This window comes from Tenrec ecaudatus, chromosome 7 (assembly GCF_050624435.1).
Source record: "Tenrec ecaudatus isolate mTenEca1 chromosome 7, mTenEca1.hap1, whole genome shotgun sequence".
In the NCBI taxonomy this organism is placed as follows: domain Eukaryota; kingdom Metazoa; phylum Chordata; class Mammalia; order Afrosoricida; family Tenrecidae; genus Tenrec; species Tenrec ecaudatus.
In genome coordinates this window covers 154,543,179-154,566,376 of record NC_134536.1, presented here as the reverse complement: position 1 = coordinate 154,566,376, position 23,198 = coordinate 154,543,179, and the positions used below count along the sequence as shown (strand labels likewise).

Sequence of the window (23,198 nt, the reverse complement as noted above, 5' to 3'; positions counted from 1 at the left end):
AGTTTGACCAATTTAAATGTTGACCAAACAATAGGCCAGTTTGATTATTGGGTTCCAGACACTGTTGAGCAATCCAATTTATTTAATTCCATAGCTTCTTCCAGTAAAAATTTTGAACAAAATAGTCTTGTGGGAAAATGTTTTTGTTTAAAGCATAGGGTACAAGCATCGTATCTGAAAACTATGTTAAAAACAGGTTATATGTGTCATAATTTTCACCTATTTCTCACACACACACACACACACACAATGCTAAATCAGGCGGCCAACTAAAAGGTGACTGATTATAAACAAGATTTAGTAATGAGATAGCCAAGTGCTTTTTTAGGTATAAGAGCTTTTTAAAAATTAAATACTTTTATTAGGGATTCTTATAGCTCTTATCACAATCCACCCAATCATCCATTGTGTCAAGCACATTTATACGTATGCTGCCATCACCATTTTCAAAGCATTTTCTTTTTACTTGGGCCTTTGATATCAGCTCATTTTTCCCACTCCCTTCCGTCGGCCCTCCCTCATGAACTCTTGATAAGTCAGATTATTATTTTCATATCTTACATCGTTCTCTGTTGCCCTCCACCCGCTATTCTGTTGTTCGTCCCCCTGGGAGGGGGTTATATGTTGATCCCTCTGATGATTCCCCCTGTCTCTCCCCACCTTCCCTTATCATCCTCCTGGATCTCTATTCTCATTATTGACCCTGAGGGGGTTATCTATCCTGGATTCCCTGAGTTGTGAGCTCTTATCTGTAGCAGTGTGTGTGTTCTGGTCTAATATGATTTGTAAGGGAGAAATGAGGTCATGATAACTGGGGAAGGAAGCATTAATGAACTAGAAGTTTTGTGTTTCATCGGTGCTACACTGCACCCTGGCTGACACATCTCTTCCAGGTATGAGGGAATTTTTATAACACCCTAACTAGAAAAGGAAAAACTCTTTAGAATGCATATAAGTTACTATAAAAGAGAAGTAATTCCTTTAAATTTTTAAATAAATATTTATTTTATACTTTTAAAAGCCACTTTAAGACTGAGTATACAATAGTTTTATATACTTATCAAAATGCTCTGATAGGAAGAATCAAGTTCATTAAGAATTTCTGTAAAAGTTTATCCATTTTTGTACAAGAAAAAGGCGGAATTATTTTTTATTTCAAACAAGATTGATTTTATTTGAAATGTATTTAAATTACTTTGGACCCAGCATATCTTTAGGCTTTACCCACTCATCAAACTGCTCTGCAGTGAGATAGCCAAGTTTAATGGCAGTTTCCTTCAAGGTTGATCCATTTTTGTGCGCTGTCTTAGCAATCTTTGCAGCCTTGTCATAACCTGAAGCAACAAAACAAAACAATAACGAGATGGAGTTTGTAGTACAATTTGGTTTTTTAACTAAAATGAAATCATTACTATTGACTTGATGCAGTTCTCAGGTGATATTTTTTTAAATCTTAAAACTACTTAACAGTGATTATCTCGATAAATGTCACTTCTTACATAAAATAAAGCCTCCATTTTTCTAAATAAGTCAGACATAAACCAATCCCATTTTCTACAACATATTTTTCTTAAATTGAAATAGCTTATCAACTCATACATTTTCATGGGAGAAGGGGGTACAGAAAAACAATGTAGCACCCACACTATGAACCAAATTTATAGCTATTTAGTCAATTTTGACTCATTAGAGGATAAAGTAAACTGCTCCACAGGGTTTCCAAGATTGTACATCTTTCTCCCTTTATAAAAAGACTGCCCCGTTTTTCTCCTTTATGGAAGTTAACTGCTATACTATTCTCCTGAGGAGCAGCTGGTGAGCTCGAAACACCAACCTTTCAGTTAGCAGTTGAACACTTTAGTCACTGTGCCAGTCTCTCCTTAAAAATGTACACCTGGGTAGCGCAAATATGTGTTGTGCCACACACCATATTTAGCAATAAAGCCATTAACTCTCCAATGATGTATTAGCAAGCTGGATGCTATATTGCATGCGTGGTTCTGAATGGCTCTGAACTATGAAGACTCATCTTCCAATGAAGGAAGAGCAGTCAAGGGTCTGCGGAGTGATGTGCCCACAAGCTGCAGCGTATAGCAATTCTTTAGTCAACTCCAGGCTGGCATAGTTTCCTACATTGGCTTCTTCCCAGATTATTAAAAGATTACATATAAGTGACGAATTTTTAGTTGAAATGTGTATTTGTACAAAAGATCAGCAGCTCACAGTGTAATTGTAATCAACCAAGCAAGATGTTATGCGTCAGTATGTAACTAATAACTATCTGTAAAACAAATTGTGGATATATCCAGTTGTATTGCTTAACTGAATGTGTGAATGCTATGTTGAAAGGACATTTTTCTTTCTACTTTTGATAGAACAATGTTTATAAAGAATAACCATATTACATTTTCAGGATCAATATTGTAAAGCATTCATGCTAATCACATTCAGTTCTTCTGAGGACATCAATCAAATCCTAAAAACAATATTAGCAATCAGCAACAAGGACATTAGTGATTTCACAGCTTGAAAGGTGGTAACACTCCAATTTAGTCAACAAGGTGGTGTTTTTTCCCCATTTTATCTTTGTATGGTTTCTTTGTAAGTCTATTCACATCACATTAAATTAATTCCAGGTGTTGGGAATTACTGCTAATTCAAATGTTTTGGAAAGTGCAGATTTGATGACATATTTTACACAGCTCTCTCTATATTTGAATTTTAAACTGACTATCGTGAATCCCATTAAATATACTATTTGACTTTCTTAGGCTTTAAGACAGTCATTGAATTATGTTATGATGACTTAAAACCTACCTCCTTTTCCTCTACTTAAGAGCAGATATACAATTAGCTTTAAATACATCAAAATATCATAACCAATCTCATTACTACATCAAAGATCAGATATCATATTGGGTTCAGCAGAGCTATCCAAAGCAAGCCAAGTCAGCTCTAACTCTGTAAAACTGAAATAATACCTTGAGCTGAAGTAAAATAATATAAAATCCATCTTGGAAAACTGAGAACTACAGAAGAATGTTGACAGGAATACTATATCATGCCAAACGAGTACATTTTAAATTTCCTTTAAGATAGAAAACCAAGAATGTTTCAACAATCTCAGTTGGCAGTAAGGAAAAGTCAAATAGTATATATAGTTAGTTTATAATTCCAATATACAGGTCTGATTATAAATTAAAAACAACAGCAACCAAACTCACCACCACCGAGTTGCTTCTGACTCATAGCAACCCTATAGGCCTGGCAAACTGCCCGTGGTTTCTGAGACTAACTCTTTCCCAGAGTAAAATGCTTCATCTTTTCCCCAAGAAGCAGCTGGTGGTTTGAGACTCCTGACTTTACAGTTAGTGGCCCAAATCAAGCCACTCCCTGATCGTAAGTAATAAAACATAATTTTGGAAAAGGTTTGTTTTTAGATAATACTTGTGCTTCTCTTTATTTTTCCCATAAGCCACATAATTAAATAAAGCAACATTAACAAAGCATAGAACAGCAGAGTCCAGGGGGCAGGAAAACAAAATCATTCCAAGTTGTTAAAAAGTCAATGCGTCCTGGTGATATTACCAACTGAGAGTGCAAATAAACAATTCACCACGACTTAAAAAAAAAAGTATAAAAAGGTTTTTTAGAACTAATCTATGATACCGTAAGTTATAAGTACACATACCTTTAAAAAACAATTTTAAGTGATTTTACTTAAACATCCAAGAGGCACTTGCTGTCCACAGGACTATTGTGTCATGAAATCGATTTTAAAACTTTCAGTGTTTAAAATGTTTTATTCAAAACAATAATAATATTACTCCAAACCTTACCTATATGAGGATTGAGTGCTGTTACCAACATTAAAGACTCATTCATCAGCTTGTTGATTCTTTCAGTGTTGGCCTGGATTCCTACCACACAGTTTTCTGTGAATGAGACTGAAGCATCACCGAGCAGCCTTGCTGAATGTAACACATTTTTAATCTATGAAAGAAATAAAATCTTACTACGTTTCACAGTCTTGACAATAACACATTCTATTCACAAGTAGTGTCACATATATTAGCAAATGTTATGTATGGTCCATAAATAAATATAAGCAGTCCTGGACTATAAATGAGATCCATCCTACCTGTGTCCTTACACATTTACAACTAATTTAGAACAGGTGTATGTAGTGTTATTTAGCTTTACGTATTTTGACACTTTTACTGGCCTATAATTCAGGGATTATACAATCCAATAGTTCAATGGTATTAAGAGTTATCTAATCATCACCACAATCAATTTTAGAATATTTTCTTCTGTCTTGTATTCACTGTCAATATCTCACTTCCTCCAAACACCCCTTGCCATACCGCTCAGAAGCGGTTAATGCAGTTACTGTCTCCATGGCGTTACACGTCCATGATTTCAGATGAACAGCCTCGTAGCACAGTGGTCACCTGTTGGGCGGCTAGGCCTCCACTTAGCAACTTGACCCACTAGCGCTAGAAGATGAGGCTTTCCACTCTAGTGAAATTACAGTATCAGAAACTCACAGAGCAGTTCTACCCTGTTATGCAAAGGCAGTGTTTTTTATTTTTTTATAACTTTTTTGGGTCGTATAGAGTAAACCACACAACTCCCTCTCCCGCAAGAAAACAAAGAACCGTAAAAAAGTAAACATCAATAGAAAAGTAAGCAGAAAATATTTTAAAAACTAAAATTTAAAGTGGGTCAAAGGGGATATCCAATGATATTCCATTTTAACCCGATGGAACCTGCCCTGATTGACTCTCCAGTGCTCCCTGTCCGACAGCAAGGCCGTCCACATGCCTGGACTGCGGTCAGAGGGAACCCCCAGGGGCAAATGGATTTTCGGCTTCCATTGTCATCCATAGCCTTCTATGTACCAGTTGCTCTCAACTTAAGCTCTGGTACCATTTCTTGTCTCTATAGAGATACATTTTATTTACTTACAGATTTATATTTTATTATTTATACTCCTTGGATCACACAGGCTAGTGTGCTTCTTCTATGTGGAAGTGCCTCACTTAGATGGTTGCTTGTTTAAAGGCAAGTCTTTAAGAATCCAGATTCTATTCTTTCTGAAGCCAGGCTCCAACCAGTCTCTTCATCACACTTTGCTATAGCACCCATACCTTCATGAGAGGGAGCATCCAGCATACCAACTGGATACAATCTCAAATATCTGTTATCTGTAGTGCTGTATGCAAATAGAGAACTTCAAATGATGACAACAATGCCACTAACTTATAGCTGGAGAAATTGCATGAAAGATGATGCCATCTTGTTTCATCTTCACAAAGAGAAAGTGTTTGAGAGAGAGAACAGTCAGCACCTGATGTCAGCAACAGAATTGCGGAAAATGTGAGGGCGATATTCCTGCTCAGAGCAGCCAATCCACAGAGAGGACCACATGGCCGGCCCCACAAGGAGACACAGCATCCCTCACTGACCCATAGCCCTACAAGGGACAACACTGGAGACACAGTGTGGGAATTCTGCCCGATCTGATGCCACCACTCTGAGGCTAAAGACTAAGGGTGAGGAACAGAACAGAAGGGGAACAAAGCAACGAACAACCCAGGGAATACAAAAAATAGACTTTGGGGCCAGGGCTTGGCGTCCCATCAGAGTTGACTGGAAAACACTCCTAAAGGCCAACAAACAGTCCTGGAACTAACTACAGGCTTTTCTTTGTTGTTGTTTTGTCATTGGCTTTATGTTGTTGCTTTATTTTATTTTCTTGCTTTGTTTTGCTCTGTGTTGTTTTTGTGCATGTTATTATCTCTGCAGGTCTTTCTAAATAAGATAGGCTGGATGAACAATCTGGAGGAGAAAACAATGGGATTGACAGTTCCAGGGGGACATGGGAGAGGGGCAGGTGGGGGGAAAGGAAGTGGTGTTAACAAACCCAGGGACAAGGGCACAACAAGTGATCCAAATAGGTGGTGAGGAGAGGGTGGGAGGCCTGGTAGGGTGTGATCAAGGGTAATGTAACTGAGAGGAATTACTGAAACCCAAATGAAAACTGAACATGATAGTGGGACAAAAGGAAAGTCAAAGGAAATAGAGGAAAGAGCTAGGAGGCAAAGGGCATTTATAGAGGTCTAAATAAAGGCATGAAGAACATATGTAAATATATTTATATATGAGGATGGGGAACTAGATCTATGTGCATATATTTATAGGTTTAGTATTAAGGTAGCAGCTGGACATTGGGCCTCCACTCAAGTACTCCCTCAATGCGAGAATACTTTCTTCTATTAAACTGGCATTCCATCATGCTCACCTTCCCGACATGATACAGCATGAATACAAGTGAATATGGATTATTCTTTCATAAAGGCAGAATTTGAAGGAAGAAGAGACAGTTTGAGATGTAGAGAGTTGAAGGTGGCTTAAGCTAAGGAAATGAACATGCCTAGCCACTTGCCTACAACTTAACTACAAGTTGGCAGTTGAAACCCATCAATAAGAGAAAGGTGTGGCAGTCTGCGTCTGTCAAGATTATAGGCCTAGGAGCCTATAATCCATTGGCAGTTCTACTTGCCCGTTGGGGTTGCCAGGATTCGGAATCAATTTTCTAGTAGTGCTTTCTAGCACCCTTGGTGGTAGAAGATGATGCTCTGTACTTCCATAGAGTTACAGTCTTGGAAACTCTGTTAGCATGTCCTGTAGGGCACCATGAGGTGTAATTGACTAGATGGCAGTGAGCTGTTTGTGGTGTTTTGTTTGGTTTTGAAGAGTTTGAGTGGTATAAGGAATATAACTATTTCCAGAATTTTTCTTCCTATTAAAAAAAAAAGCAAATTACTTGAGCCAAAAGTAAACCTATTAAAATAGGTTTTAATGCGGAACCTAACATAATCTGTGGTTCATTTCCCATTTCCCATGCTACTTATATCATCCAAGCGCCAAATGTGGAATTTCTGGAAACCTTTAGGAAAAATAAAAACCAAGACAATTGGCCTTCTAAGGCAAAAACATTAAAATCCAAGTTTAAGCTTACCATCATTGGCTTGAAAACATTCAACTCAAAGTGTCCATTGCTGCCTCCGATAGTAACAGCAACGTGATTTCCCATCACCTGGGCTGCAACCATGGTCATGGCTTCACACTGGGTGGGGTTCACCTTTCCTTCATGAAAACAACCAGGGAAGTAATTCAGGTATAATAGACTCATAACTTCAGGTATGAATAAAAATTATGTTTCAGGCCAATTAGGATAAAAAAAGGAAATCCAATTCTATCAAATAGAGTAAAACATAATAAAATAGAGACATATCTATCAACATCAATTTAGTGAGACAAACCAATCAGCAAAGGGAAATACATAAAGGCAAACTGAAACACAGCTACACGTTAAATGCTGTTCTGATCTTCATGGCTTTTGCTCATTGGGTCTGTAGTGTACACTGGGGAATAGGAACGGTGCAGTCCCTGCCCTAAGGCAGGAATGTACAGGCAATTACAGTAGATACGTGGTAAGGATGCAGACAGACAGCTACTATTGGAATATCCCTCAAAACTCAGAAGGCTTCCTAGAGGAGACGCTCCAGTTGGAACCAGTGTTCCGACACTCCCTGACCAGGACAAGGCAACACTGAAAGGATTTTTGGGGGACTCTCCTCTTATAGGCACACACCTGGGATTTGCAATTAACTAAGTCCTTGTGTCTTTTTCAACATGAATTATAGTTAGATTTCTTCTCATGCTACATAAGTATACGAGGGTAAATCTAACTCCAATGTTGCAAAATTAGAGTAACCTTCATTAAATAATAATATCAAAATGGGAAGCTATTGTTTCTTGATGTATTTTCCATCTACAGCGGAGATGGGGACCACCTGCAGGCCATAAAGGCCCTTGACATCAATAGCAGGTAATGTCACACCCATTCCCAAAGAGAAGCCGTTCCAGCCATCACATGGTTGTTAGGTGCCATCGAGTCAGCTCTGACCCACAGTGACTTTAAGCACAACAGAAGGAAACACTGCCAGGTCCTGTGCCATGCTCACAATTATTCCTATGTCGGAGCCTATTGTTGCAGCAACCGTGTCCATCCATCTCATTGCGGGCCTTCCTCTTTCCAACTGCCCCTCCACTTTCCAAGCATTGTTTCCTTCTCCAGGGACTGGACGCTCCCGAAAACATATCTAGTGTTGTAATATGAAGTCTCACCATCCGTGGCCCTAAGAAGCCCTCTGGTCTTCCCTTCTTCCAAGACAGACCGTCTTGTCCTTTTAACAATACATGGCATTTCAGTATTTCCCCAGCAACACAATTCAAGTGTCTCAATACTTTTTCGGTGTGCCTTGGTCAACATCCAACCTTCATATGCACACGAGGCAACAGACAACGTCGTGGCTTGGGCCGGAGCGCCTCCGTCCTCAGATTAACACCCCTGCTTTTCAATGTTCTACAGAGGGCTTGGGAAGCACAGCCATCACAGAAGGGCGAGTTAGTTAAATGTTTGGCCAAATACAGCAGACTTCTTTTTAAGCTGATAAATGTATGGCCCATGAATAATGTTATTAACTAGCCACAGGGCCCTGGGCCGAAAAAAGGGTGCCCAGCCCTGATCAAGAGCTAAACACTCTAAAATGCCATGTTTCCATCTCTTTAACCCTGCCCTGAAGAATGCTGCATTCTTCCTTTTACGCCCCATCAAAATGACACGTTTAGCATCGTTAAATAAGGTCCTGTTAAGTGCTGAGTTTGCGAAACAAAAGGACGTCTGAAGGTGCATGATCAGGGTCCCAGGGTGGATGGACTAAAGACTTTTCACGGAAATTCTTACAGGAGAGCCCCCGCTACTCTTGAAGAACGAGCAGGTACACTGTCGAGATGGGAAAAATCCCTCAGCACAATTTTCCTGTTATTTCTCTCACCAAGACAGTTTTTGGTTTTCTTAAAACTTCTTCAAAATAAGCCCCTGTGATTGGCCTGTGTTACTTGAGAAAAACTACCACGATCACCCCTTTGGAACAATAACAAAAAAATTCACCACCAACTTCTGAGCTGACCTCTCTGCCTTGAATTCAATTTTACGGTCTTCCTGGCCTTCCTTAAAGTGTTTAATATATAAAACTTGCTACAAGCTTGTTTTATGTGAGGCCGCATTCCAGTAAACCTGTTGCAAAGTTTCCTGCCATAGACCAAGAAGAACCCTTAAGGCAGCGGTTCTCAACCTGTGGGTTGGGACCCCTTTGGAGGTCGAACGACCCTTTCACTGGGTTTGCCCAATTCATAAGAGTAGCAAAAGGGGTCACAACATGAGGGACTATATGAAAGGGCCGTGGCATTAGGAAGGTTGAGAACCACTGCTCTAAGGGAAACAAACAAACAAATAAAAACCATCCTAATAAGAGAAAGACAAGTGCATTCTTGACAGAACATGTCTGTAACCACATACTGACATGTTTAACCAGGTATTGTTTAGAATAAACCCATACACAATAGAGCCTTCGTCGCAATACCTTTTTTCATACACTTGCAGATTTAAAAGACTAAAAAGTGAGATCCTTCTTCTTTCACTATTAAAAGTCATTGCGTCAATTTTATGAATCAGAGGCCTTTATAAATTCTGATTCTGTCATCCAACATATTGGCATCTCAACTCTTTCATAATCAGCAGTATTCAATGCCTTTACTCTGAATCAACAGTAAAATGCTGGAGGGGCCAAGCCTTTCAACTTATCGAGATATTCTTCCAGGCTGAAGCCAATTCATGAGTCATTCCCTAAGATGGCACTCTGCTGACCAGCAATGCTCATCTCACAGTATTGCCACTGCTTCTGCACTACGTTCAGTAATTATTACGTAAGTCTATCAAGTGACTTACTAAAATGCAGACACACCATCTTTTTCACTTCCCTTATCTAACAAGACTATGACTCAATTCAAAAACTGAAATAAGAGGCATTTACTATGACTTGTTTATACTCAGCCCTTGCTAATTACTTTAATAGAGTATCCTAGAATTCTCTTAGCTTTTCAATTATAAAAGACCTATCACCCATTTTCTAGCTTGGGGATTCAGAACATGCTGCTAGTTCAAATTCTTCATCCCTATCTTAATGGGTACTGTTCCCAGTAGTCCCAATTAATGAAGCCCATACAGACATCCTGAAATACGTCGCCTCATGTACACCCATCCATTTTTGAGATCACATTAAACAACAGGAAATGTTCTGTGAATGAGATTGCTGCCTGGGGTCAAGTTAAGTTCTTGCTACATTTACTAGTAATGATACCTGGCATGATACTGCTTCCTGGTTCATTTTCCGGCAGTATCAGTTCTCCCAGACCCGAGCGAGGACCAGAACCCAGAAAACGAATGTCATTTGCTATCTTCATCAGACTACACGCTGCAGTATTCATGGCTCCACTGAGTTCAACCAAGGCATCGTGCGCAGCCAGAGCTTCAAATTTATTTGGAGCTGTAACAAAAGGCAAGCCTGAAGAAAAAAACAAACAAAACAAAAACCAGTCACTATGTGTGAACAACAACAAAAACATTTGTCTACAATTAGTAGTGTAAACAAACAGAAAGTTCCAGCACATGAAAAAAAAGAAAATGAAAGTTTACTTCAGAAAAATAGATATTTAATGCTCAGTTTTATCGATGTTAGTGTCTACAGTTTTAAGCAGCCATGGAGTGAATCTGGTGGAATTAATATACTTGTAATATACTCGTAATTTTAAGGGTTAAAAAAACACAATAACTATATTGAAATAAGAAAATTTAGAAAGTGCTGATAATAATATCTCATAAAATCTGCAGCATACTGAGATTTGTTAGGAAGTGTCAACTTGGCTCCATTAATAATTATTATCATCGAGGCTATAATAAACCAGGAGACTTGATAACATAGTGGGCTAAGCACTGGACTGTTACCCATTAGCTGCTCTTCATGAACAGATTTTTGCATAGTCCAAAGTTTGTTAATATGACCTTAGTAATTAAGCATGATGAACCCCCGATTCGGGTCTCTGTAGATCATTCCCTTTTGATGTAAATGCCCAAAGCCATGGAGATTTCTGACAAGTGAAAGCAAGCTATGTCTTCCGTCAACATTCCCTCTTTCTAACTGTATCAATAGTTCTCCACTGAGATACCCCAGGACGAGGCACAGCTTTCTCCACTGGCCTGAAAGACAGAAATCAATTTTACCAGGGATGGTTTACTTCCTCCAGAATATTCCGTTCTGCTTTGGAAGCACCTGCAAATACTTTCCCAGGATTTGCGCCTGTTACTTTGAAAAACCTTTCCATGTCCCCCTTCACCAAGTACCCAAAGTAGCTTAGGACATTCTGGCCCCTGTTCACACTCGTTTCTGAGATTTAAAATTTCTCACCATGTTCCACGCCCAACTCATTTGGTCAAATGCCCCCATGACCCATGCTTTCCTTTAATTAACTGACTCCTGGAGATACAAGAGGCCGGCCTTTGCTCTCAAAATAAAACTCCCGGTGGTGGCCACTGCAGTTACTCCCACGGGAAGTGTTCAGGTGCCACGCCTGCCAGCTGAGTGCTTGCCCACCTCCAGCTCATCCTCGGAGCCCATGGCAGGTCCCAGTCTCTGTGGAACACTCCATCCTCTGCTTCCTTGTCTCAGCATGCGGTGGGGGGTGGGGGGGGCTAAAAGCCGGCCCCCGCCTCCGCCAAGAGGCCAGACTGCTGCAACCACTGTCACCGCTGCCGCCATCGCTGGCTGCTTCTCTTTAAAATTTTTTGTTCAGCTCCTGGACTTCATAATTTCTCCCATTTCCTTTAGTTACTCTACAATAGAAAGCAAGCTTCAGAGTCTGACAGCTCGTTTGCCCCCTTCCTGTCTTTTTAATGGTATTTTGCTTTCTTCAGTAATGATGTTCTTGATGATCTCCCATAGCTTCTTGGTTTTCTGTCAGTTTTCTATTGTCTTAAAAACCTGTTCTTGAAATTGAAATGGGGCAGCCTCAAGATTGTCATTTTGACTCTTGTAAACTTGCTTTAATTTTCTTCAGCTTCAACCTGAAATTACATATGAGCATTTGCCGGTCTGATTCCACAGTGAGCCCCTTGCCTGGCTTGAGCTTCTCCATTGTCTCTGCCCACAGAAATAGTCCATTTGATTTCTGTGGATTCTATCTGAAAGAGTCCATGTACATATTCTGTTGTGTTATTGAAAAGCGAACATGTCATTGGTCGTTCAAAATTCTATCATGCAATCTCCAGTTTTGTTTCTATCACTAAGGCCATATTTTCCAACTTCCACTCCTTCCTTTGTTTCCAACTTTTGCAGAGTTCTCTCTGCTTCTTCAATGGTTATCATCTCCTTTGTGATATTGGGGGAATTTTCTTCAGGGTGTCATTTCCAGAAGAGTAAATCATGGGATTTTTAATTCAAAATGGTCAATTCCAACCCTAGGAATCCAATCCAAACAATCGTTATGCCAGTGGTTCTCAATCTGTGGGCCATGACCACTTTGGGGGGGTCTAACGACCCTTTCACAGGGGTCGTCCGATTCATAACAGTAGCAAAATTACAGTTATGAAGTAGCAGCAAGAATAATTTTATGGTTAGGGGTCACTACAACATAAGGAACTGCATTAATGGGTTGTTACATTAGGGAGGTTGAGGACCACTGCTTTATGCATTCCACTTCATTTCTGACAATTTCTAATTTTCCTAGATGTCTATTTAGTACACGCCAAGTAGTGGGTAAACACCTTTTTAATAGCAGGAGAATATTTCAATCATTCATCTGCCTGCTTTGAAAATTGGTATGCAAAACAGTTTTACAGGGAAAATGACTGCCCACCACCAGAAAGGAAACAAAGCTGGAAACACTGCCAGATATCAATCCTAGGCTCTAGGGACTCATAGATGGCCCTTAAAAAAAGAAAGAAAGAAAGAAAGAAAGAAAGAAAGAAAGAAAGAAAGAAAGAAAGAAATTATACAGAATTATATACCATGACATCCAAGAACGAGCTAATACCCAAGTGTTTGGTAGGAAAGTATTACTTATAACTTTAAATTTTGAAGCATTCAAGGCAGAAAACGAATAAACCGTATGAAAAAGTAGTAATAATTCATGTTATCACTAACCTGTAAGTGCAGCCACCTTTGAAGCAACTTTTTCGGCAAATCCAATTCTAGTATTTAAACCAGTACCAACAGCAGTGCCTCCAGCTGCGAGCTCATAGATTCTTGGCAGTGCAGCTTCTATTCTTACCATTGCATATTTTACTTGTTGAACATAACCACTAAATTCCTGAAGAGAAGGAAATTACAATGAGGATAAATAATTGCCTAATAGTTTATGAGTTACTCCAACTTCATTAAAACCTGAGTAATAAAAGAGAAACATTGATCCTACAAAGGTGGTCATCTATTTGAAAACCTACCAGTCCCAGACAGAATCTAACCTGTGCCCTACGAAAACAGACATGAGATCTGAATTCTGAGTGCTCCAAGATTATTTTTGAATATTATTATTATTTTTTAAATCCTTTCCCTCACCAGAGAACCTGCAGCTTGGTACAGCAGTCAGTCTCTGTGGCTCTTCCTGCCCCAGCTCACTGACACAAGACTCACCTCTTTCTGCTTTCCTTCTGCTTAGAAGCTGCTTCGCACCTCGCACTCCCATTCTTCCTAACTATCTGCACCCTGAGATCTCTGTGTGGAAGCTGGATAGTGTGGTGCGATGTGGAATCTCACAATACAGGGAGTATAATTTCTCACTTTTATGGATACCCAGGGCTACTTATTCCCTTTCCAAAGGAGACCCTCTCCCTCCTCAGATCCTATACCAACTGATCAGCTCTCTGCCTGCTGGGAAGCTGACTGTTGACAAATCAGGGGCCTTTTGTTATAAGCACTGTATCATCAGTCTGCTCTGTTCTCCCTCTATCACACAGTGGATCAACTGGTAGACTATGAGATATATATTCCACCAACTCCATTCACCTCTACTTCAAGGGCCCAATTCTCCTTTCACATAAACTAGGTACTGACACATTTCCTAAAATCCTCTTTCCAAGTTTATTCTCCTGCTCTGACCTCCACATTCGTGCTACACTCCCAACGCTGTCACTTCTCCCATATCTCCATACAATACTATTTCAAGAGCCTATCAAATCTTTTCCCTCTAACGTACAGAGCCAACCTCCAGCTACACACCCCAGAACCCTACATACCATCATCTATGCTGGACAAACAGCAGCTGGACCACTCTGCTGGTCAAATAACATCCAATAGCAGTAACCACACACAAAAAAAATCAAGATAAGCAAAAGTCAACAACTGAAGGTTACTCAAACCAATAAAATACACAGGAAAAGAAATCTTGGAACTACAAGAGGGAATACAGGAGAATGATGTTTAGGACCACAGAAGATATTCTGAAAACTAAGAAAGACATTGAGGTACTAAATATCAGTCCCAATAGAAACCCAGAAGTGAAATAATGAGATAACGGAAATAAAAGAGAAAGTACAAAAACTGAGCAATAGGATAGAAGAAAAGTAAAACTGAATTAGTGGTCTCAAAGACAACTACTCAGATTTTAGCAAAGGAGAGAAGCAATCAAACAAAAAAGTAAAACAGTTCGAAGGAAGGCTGAGAATGATGTGGGGCACCATGAAGAAAAATAATATACATCTCATTAGAATACTGGAATAGGAAAAAAGATCTACCGATAAAACAATATGATAATTCATGGAAGAAAATTCCCCCAATATCACAAAGGAGATGACAACCATCGAAGAAGCAGAGAACTCTAAATAAGTCAGACCCCAGAAAGGGAAGAAAAAAACAAAACATCAAGAAACATAGTAGTCTGGCCCTACTATGAGACATGATGCCCCTCAGTGACTAAGGGCGATACAGGGGACAGCACCGGAGACACAGTGTGGGAATTGCACCTGACCTGATCCCACCACACCGAGGCAAATCACTGGGGGAGTTCAGCGGAACAGCAAGGGAATGGAGTGGCAAGGTCCCCAGGGAATGCTGAAAATGAACTTTGGGGCCAGGGCGTGGTGCCCCAACAGACTGGACTGGAAAATGCTCCTAAGGGCCAGCAAACGATCCCTGAACTAACTACAAGCTTTTCTCTTGTGAACTGTTTTGTTCTGTTCTTTGTCAGTGGTTTGTTTTTGTTGTTTTGTTGTCTGGTTGTATACTGTTGCTTTGTTTTCCTCTGTCTTGTTTTGGTGCATGTTAGTGACTCCACAGGTCTGTCTGAATAGGACAGGCTGGATGAACTATCTGGAGGAAAAACAACGGGACCGACAGTTCCGGGGGGACTTGGGGTGGGGGGGTAGGGGGAGTAAGGAAGTGGTGGTAACAAACCCAGGGACAAGGGAAAAACATGGGACCCCAAATGGTAGAGAAGGGGGAGTGGCAGGCATGGTAGGAAATGATCAAGGGTAAGGTTGCTTAGAGAAGAGGTATACTCTAGCCCAGGTGGCGACGAAGCATGGTAGTAGGGCAGGAGGAAAGTCAAGGGAGATGGAGGAAAGAGCTAGGAGTCAAAGGGCATTCATGGACAAAGACATGTACATGCAAATATATATAGGAGGATGGGGAAATAGATCTATGTGTCTATATTTATAAGTCAAGTATTAAGGTGGCGGAAGGACCTTGGGCCTCTACTCAAGCACTCCCTCGATGCATGAATACTTTCTTTTATTAAATTTGCACTCTGATGCTCACTCTCCCGACACAACTGCTGAAGCCAAAGCGGGTGAACAAGTAAATGTGGTGAAGAAAGCTGATGGTGCCTGACTATCAAAAGAGATAGTGACTGGGGTCTTAAAGGCTTGAAGATAAACAAGCGGCCATCTAGCTCAGAAGCAACAAAGCCCACATGGAAGAACACACCAGCCTGTGTGATCGAGTGGTCCCAAAGGGATCAGTTACCAGGCATCAAAGAACAAAAAATCATATCATTGACTGCACACCTCCATGATAGGATCGCTGAAGACAAATGGGTGCATAAGCAAATGTGGTGAAGAAAGCTGATGGTGCCCGGCTATCAAAAGAGATAGTGTCTGGGGTCTTAAAGGCTTGAAGGTAAACAAGCGGTCATCAAGCTCAGAAGCAAAAAAGCCCACATGGAAGAAGCACACCGGCCAGTGCGATCACGAGGTGCCAAGGGACCAGGTATAAGGCATCATGCAAAAAAAAAAAAACAAACAACGATATAAGTGTGTGTATGTATGTGTATATATGTATATATGTGTGTATATATATATATATATCCTATTAAATGAAGGGGGAAGTGCAGAGTGGAGACCCAAGGCCCAAGTGTCGGCCAATGAGATCCCCTCATAGAGGTGTTTAGGAGAGGAGATGGGTTAATTAGGGTGCGAGGCAGTACCGATGAAGAACACAGCTTTCCCCCAGATCCTGGATGCTTCCTCCCCCCAACTACCATGATGCGAATTCTACCTTGCAGGCCTGGATAGGACAGAGGCTGTACACTGGTACATATGAGGGCTGGAGGTACAGGGAATCCAGGGTGGATGATACCTTCAGGACCAAGGGTGTGAGGGACGATGCTGGGAGAGTGGAGGGTGAGTGGGTTGGAAAGGGGGAACTGATTACAAGGATCCACATGTGACCTCTTCCCTGGGAGAGGGACAGCAGAGAAGGGGGGAAGGGAGACTCCGGATAGGGCAAGATATGACAAAATAACGATGTATAAATTACCAAGGGCACATGAGGGAGGGGGGAAAGGGGAGGGAGGGGGGGGAAAAAAAAGAGGACCTGATGCAAGGGGCTTAAGTGGAGAGCAAATGCCTTGAGAATGATTGGGGCAGGGAATGTATGGATGTGCTTTATACAATTGATGTATGTATATGTATGGATTGTGGTAAGAGGCACCCAATTTTACAACAAAAATGGAATTAAAAATGTATTGAAAAGCTCGGCTTATACATGAGTATATACGGTAACAGGATCTATATGGTCAGACCATCAACAGCAACAACACCCAAAACAACACAGATTGAGAGAAGACACAAAGATGAAAAATAGCAAATGCAACATGAAATGACAGCAACTAACCTATATTTAGAATTAATAACACTGAATGTCAATGGCCTAATACACCAATCAAAAGACAAAGCAGAGCAGACTGGATTAGGAAACAAGTTCCATTAATCTGCTGCCTTCAATAGACATACCTAAAACTCATAAACAAAAACAGTCAAAGGAGGATGAAAAAGTTACCAATAAATGGCAAACAAAAAGGCAGGAGTGGCAATACAAATCCCTGAAACATAGACTTCCAAGTACACAACAGAGACAAGAATGAACAATACAAAATAATTTTTTAAAAAATCAATAGACTAAGAATATACAGCCATGTACACACTCACTTAAAGACCTTCAAAATACATCATCTTTGTAAAACCACAATAAGAAAAAACAGAAATCCCTCATAAAGGTGGGCAAAGAGCCTGAATACACAATACAAAGGACATCACCTCAATGGCTAAAAAGCCCTCGAAGAAATACTCTTGTATACTAGTCAACCAGGAAATGTATATCAAAACAACAATGAGATACCAACTTACATCCACAACCATAAATCAATTAAAAGAGAGAGAGAATAACAAATAGTGGAGTGGGTGTGGAAAGATTGGAACTCTTATACACTGTTGCTGGGTTTGTAAGTACAACTATAGTGGAAAGCAACATAGTGATTCCTAAAACAACTGGCAATAGAATTACCATAAAACCCAGCAATCCTTGAGGGGCCGGCCCCAATCCCAACTATGTGGACAGCTGCTCCTCACCCTAGAGAATTTATTTCAGAGGACAGCACTGAAGCTGCAGCTCAGGGAGAGGGATATGTCTGATCAGAGGACATGGGAGCAAATGAAGGGGGAGGAAGAGAGAGTGGAGCATATCCTGGCCCACCAACCCTTGTCGATGATATTCCCACTCAGAACAGACAATCCACAGAGAAGACCATATGGGTGGCCCCACATGAGATACGGCATCCCACATGACCCATAACCCTACAACACTGGAGACATACTGTGAGAATGGTGCCCAATTTGATCCCACCACACCAAGGCAAAACACTAAGGGCATTCAAGATGACAGCAAGGGGAAAAGAGCAATGAAGTCCCCAGGGAATACCAAAAATAGACCTTGGGGCCAGGTCTTGCCAACCCATCAGACTCGACCAAAAAATACTCCTAAAGGCCAACAAACAGTCCTTGAACTAACTACAAGTTTTTCTTTTTTGTTGTTGTGTTGTGTTTTTGTTTTGTCATTGGCTTTTTGTTGTTTATTTTTTTTGTTGCTTGGTTTTGCTCTGTCTTATTTTTGTGTATGTTATTATCTCTGCAGGTCTGTCTAAATAAGATAGGTTGGATGAACAATCTGGAGAAAACAATGGGATTGACAGTTCCAGGGGGACATGGGAGAGGGGCAGGTGGGGGGAAAGGAAGTGGTGTTAACAAACCCAGGGACAAGGGCACAACAAGTGATCCAAATCAGTGGTGAAAAGGGTGTAGGAGGCCTGGTAGGGTGTGGTCAAGGGTAATGTAACCGAGAGGAATTACTGAAACCCAAATGAAGGCTGAGCATGATAGCTGGACAAGAGGAAAGTAAAAGGAAATAGAGGAAAGAACTAGGAGGCAAAGGGCATTTATAGAAGTCTAAATAAAGACAGGTACATATGTAAATATATTTATATATGAGGATGTGGAAATAGATCTATGTGCATATATGTATAGGTTTAGTATTAAGGTAGCAGATGGACATTGGGCCTCCACTCAAGTCCTCCCTCAATGCAAGAATACTTTGCTCTATTAAACTGGCAGTCCATGATGCTCACCTTCCTGACACAATCGCTGAAGACAAAGTGGGTGCATAAGCAAATGTGGTGAGGAAATTGATGGTATCTGGCTATCAAAAGATATAGTATCTACAGTCTTAAAGACTTGGAGGCCATCTAGCTGAGAAGCAACAAAGCCCACATGGAAGAAGCACACAAGCCTGTGTGATCAGGAGGTGCCGAAATCAGTTATCAGGCATCAAAGAACAAAAAAAATCAAATCATTGTGTGCTCACCTCCCCAATAAGATCGCTGAAGACAAATGGGTGCATAAGCAAATGTGGTGAAGAAAGCTGATGATGCCCGGCTCAAAAATTAAGCATGGTAGTAAGAAACAATGATATAGATAAAACAGTCTTTCAAGGCAACTTAATTTAATGAGTTCAATTTAAGTTTAGCACTTGTACATCAGTTAATTGTTTTGTGATTTCCCCATTCACCCTCATGATGAAATTAAACAAACTTTCTGAGAAATAGACAAATAAGAATTGTCCAAAGTTAAGTAGCAACTAAACTCTTCCCTTCACTTCAAATAAATCGCAACTCTTCCATTCATCTCAAATAGCCATCACCCAGGTGGCAAGGTGGTTACTAGGTGGGCTATTAACTGCAAGGTCTACAGTTCTAAACAACCAGCCACTCCAAGGGAGGCATACGGGGCTTTCTACTCTCATAAAACGTTAAAACACGATTGTGTTAAGAGTTGTATGAGCCTCCAATAAAATGATTTAAAAAAAGTTAAACATGAAACAGTTTAAATCACAGGTCACTATGAGTTGGCAACCCAATAGTAGTGAGTTTGGTTAATTTTTGGTTAATCACTTGATACTTGGAATATATAACCATGGCATTAGATTATATATGTCCTACTCCCAAATTAGCTTCTGAGTTGAGACAAAACTTCTTTCCTGTCATTTCCTTAAAGTAATGCTAATAAAAAAGTACTTTCTAGTATTTTGGAGAGAATAATTTTCTCTTTCCATGGAACTAAAACCATTTTAAAGAATCTACTTAGAATAAGAGAGAGAATATCTATGAAATTATATTGATGAAGATAATGTTGGTAGCTATCACTAATTGTTTACTGTGTGCTAGGCATGGTTCTAAGCATTCGCTATGCATTAACTCATTTCTCACAATTATGATATGAAAGAAATACTATTTTCCTTATATACCAATCTAGGACACTGAAAACCATAAAGGTCAAATAATTTTCCTATGGTCACAAAGGAAAACTAAGCATAGCAAAACTAACCAAAACTAAGATTTAGACAAAGACTCACAGAATCTGGTTCTTCGCATGGTCTGTGTTCTTCTCCTAGGTCAGTGGTTCGCAACCCCTTTGAGGGTCGAACAGCCCTTTCACAGGGGTCGGCCAATTCATAATAGTAGCAAAATTGTAGTTATGAAGTAGCAACGAAAATAATTTTATGGTTGGAGGGTCACCACAACATGAGGAACTGTATGAAAGGGTTGCAGCATTAGGACGGTTGAGAACCCCTGTCCTAAGTGAATATCAACAAAAACTGATGACAGGTTAATGTAGAACAATCTACATCAGTTAACTTAATTATTCTTTCTTGCCTTTTAATATCAGTGTGATTTAGAGGATAATATTATGGCCAATTTTACCAATACTTAAATTTCACGCACTATCCTAGTTGCACTCCTGTACCTGTCCAAGAGTCAGGGGAACGGCATCCTGGGTATGAGTCCGGCCAATTTTGATGATCTGGGCAAACTCTTTGGATTTTGCATTGAGAGCATCATGGAGCTTCTGCAGTCCGGGTAGCAGTACTTCGTGAACTTCTGTTGCAGCAGCGATGTGCATTGCAGTGGGAAAAGTATCGTTTGAACTCTGGAAAAATTTCAGAAGAAACACATAGGAGTAATCAAAGGCATAAAAAAACTTGAATGTCTCATTAAGAAAATTACTAATATGAAGTTAGTAGTAAATTATATTTCTATATGGCAAGGCAGGACAGAATGAGAACCAATCAGATTTCTTATATGAAGTCTATTAGAACTATGTTACTATTATGCATCATCTATACTAAATGTATTTATATATTACTATATCTGACTACTAATAAGTAACAGTGAAAGATAGAAAACTATTGCTAAAAATTGCATTTGAACACAGCAATAATAAAGCACCTTATATACCATGCATACATACTTCCAGAAATTTTCTTCCTTGGTTAAATTTTAGGAATGTTCTGTGAGGTTAAGTTATCACTTTAAAAACAGTAAAGTCAACTGAGAGATGATGTGACTCGACAAAATGTCAGTAACTAATAATACTGGGAGTCAATCAAATAAATTCAACTCAGTCAGTGCTTTTGCCTCGAGTATTATCACCACTGTTATATTTGTGCTCTCCAATCAGTTCGTACAACCTAACAAAACAGTGCTGGTTTCTGCACCATCCTCACATTTGTTACGTTGGGGCCCCTTGTTGCAGGCACTGTGTCCATTCATCTCATTGAGGGTTTCCCTCTTTATAGCCGTGACCCTCTTCTTTGCCACATGTGATGGGCTATCTGGCAGCTTGGCTGGGCGAGGGTTCTCAATAGCTCTGGCAGCAATCTTACTTAACAAGCACACAATCCGAAGAAGGAGGCAGGGTGGGGAGGGGTGTTGGAGTGTGAAGAGAGTGTCGGAGCAACAGCAAACTAGCTAAGAGGAGGAACCAAGAGAAGGAAATATGGGGACGTGTCAGTGGGGCAGGAGGAAGGTAAAAGGAAACAGAGGAAGGACCAAGGAAGCAAAGCAACGGATAGAGGCATAAACATAGTGGTGTACATATGTAAATACATTAATCCAAGAAAACAGAGGTATTGGTCCATGTACATATATTTAGATGGCAATACACTGAGGTAGGGGGTGGACTTTGGGTCTCTGCTTATAGCCTCTCTCAATACAAAAACACTTTGTTCTAATCAATCGGCAGTCTGAGATGTTCACCTTCCCGACACAATCACTGAAAACAAACAGTTGCATAAGCAAATGTGGTGAAGAAGGCAGATGGTGCCCGGCTATTAAAAGATAGAGCGTCTGGGGTCTTAAAGGCTTGAAGTTACACAAGCCGCCATTCAGCAGTGAAGCAGCAAGTCTACATGGAAGAAGCACCCCACCGATGCAATCATGAGGAGCCATAGGGACCGGGTAAAAGGCATCAGAAGACACATAACAAACAAAAACATATTGTTAAGAATGAGGGTGGCTAGAGCGGAGATCCAAAGCCCACCTGTAGACAATGGAACAATCTCCCCACAGAGGGGCCACAGGGGAGCGATGAGTCACGGGGAAGGGATGAGTCACCAGGGGGCAGTGAAGCATCGATGAAACACTATATTCCTCTGGTTCCTTGAGGCTTCCTCACCCCCACTACCACGACGCAAGTGCAGCTTCTCAATTCAACTAGACCGGAACATGCATACAGGTATAGAAAGGGATGGGAGCTCACGTCACACAGAATCAGGAACAGGAGTGGGAACAGTGATACCAGAAGGGTAGGGGAATGATCGACACATAACCATACACACTCTACAGGGGGAAGAACAACAGAAAACATGGGGGAAGGGAGACAGTGGTCAGTGTGAGAGATGACAATAATAACAATGTACATGTACCAGGGGGTTATGAGAGTGGCGAGGGAACAAAAAGGGAAAAAAGAGCTGATAACAAGGGCTCAATAAAAAATGTCTAGAAAAGAATGAGGGCAACATGTATACAAACAGGCCTGATTTAATTGATGTATGTATTGTGCTAAGAGTTATACGAACCACCAATAAAATGATTTAAGGAAAAAACAAGCAAACCAAGCCCACATACACATCAACTGCAAACACTGGTTAAATCCCCATGCACCATATGGGGTGTCACCCAAGCAGAACTTAGGCAGGCGGTGCACTTGAGGAGGAGCACGCTTCCTGCGAACAAGAACGGCAGACAATACTTTGATGGATCCCGGGGGCGTTGGGTTCAGAAGGCTGGATGCAACCAGCGTCCTTCTCTGTGGCTGGGCTTGAAGTCACAACAGTGAAATGACCGACCAAATATGGATTCCAACTCTGGAGAGCTCCCTTCTCATTCTTAGCTTTTCAAGAATCTGCTCTGAGTCTCAAGACTGGTTTTGACGAAATCAGCCCACAGACTAACAGCTAGGACAGCACAGGGCTTCGAATTTTCCCCACGCTCAGTCTAGAAACATTTGCTTCCACCTACTATTTTATATAACAATGGCACTGCTTGGAATTGCTTAAAATAAAATCATGCAAATCGGGATTGATCTTCCCCTTACGCTACTGATAGATACACAATTGCTAACA

The 23,198-nt window shown here is 40.6% G+C and overlaps 1 protein-coding gene across 1 annotated transcript in view; it reads right to left on the bottom strand.

The window, feature by feature from the left end:
- Nucleotides 1–1,143: 1,143 nt before the first annotated feature.
- The window catches only part of FH (fumarate hydratase), a 38,976-nt gene continuing 16,921 nt past the window's right edge, over nt 1,144–23,198 (bottom strand). The window contains exons 5-10 of the mRNA XM_075555273.1: nt 20,540–20,722; nt 13,113–13,278; nt 10,275–10,478; nt 7,028–7,155; nt 3,840–3,993; nt 1,144–1,334 (exon numbers count right to left, since the gene is read on the bottom strand). Coding sequence (XP_075411388.1) covers nt 1,192–1,334; nt 3,840–3,993; nt 7,028–7,155; nt 10,275–10,478; nt 13,113–13,278; nt 20,540–20,722 — 978 coding nt within the window. The 3' untranslated portion in view covers nt 1,144–1,191. The remainder of the gene's footprint in view (nt 1,335–3,839; nt 3,994–7,027; nt 7,156–10,274; nt 10,479–13,112; nt 13,279–20,539; nt 20,723–23,198) is intronic.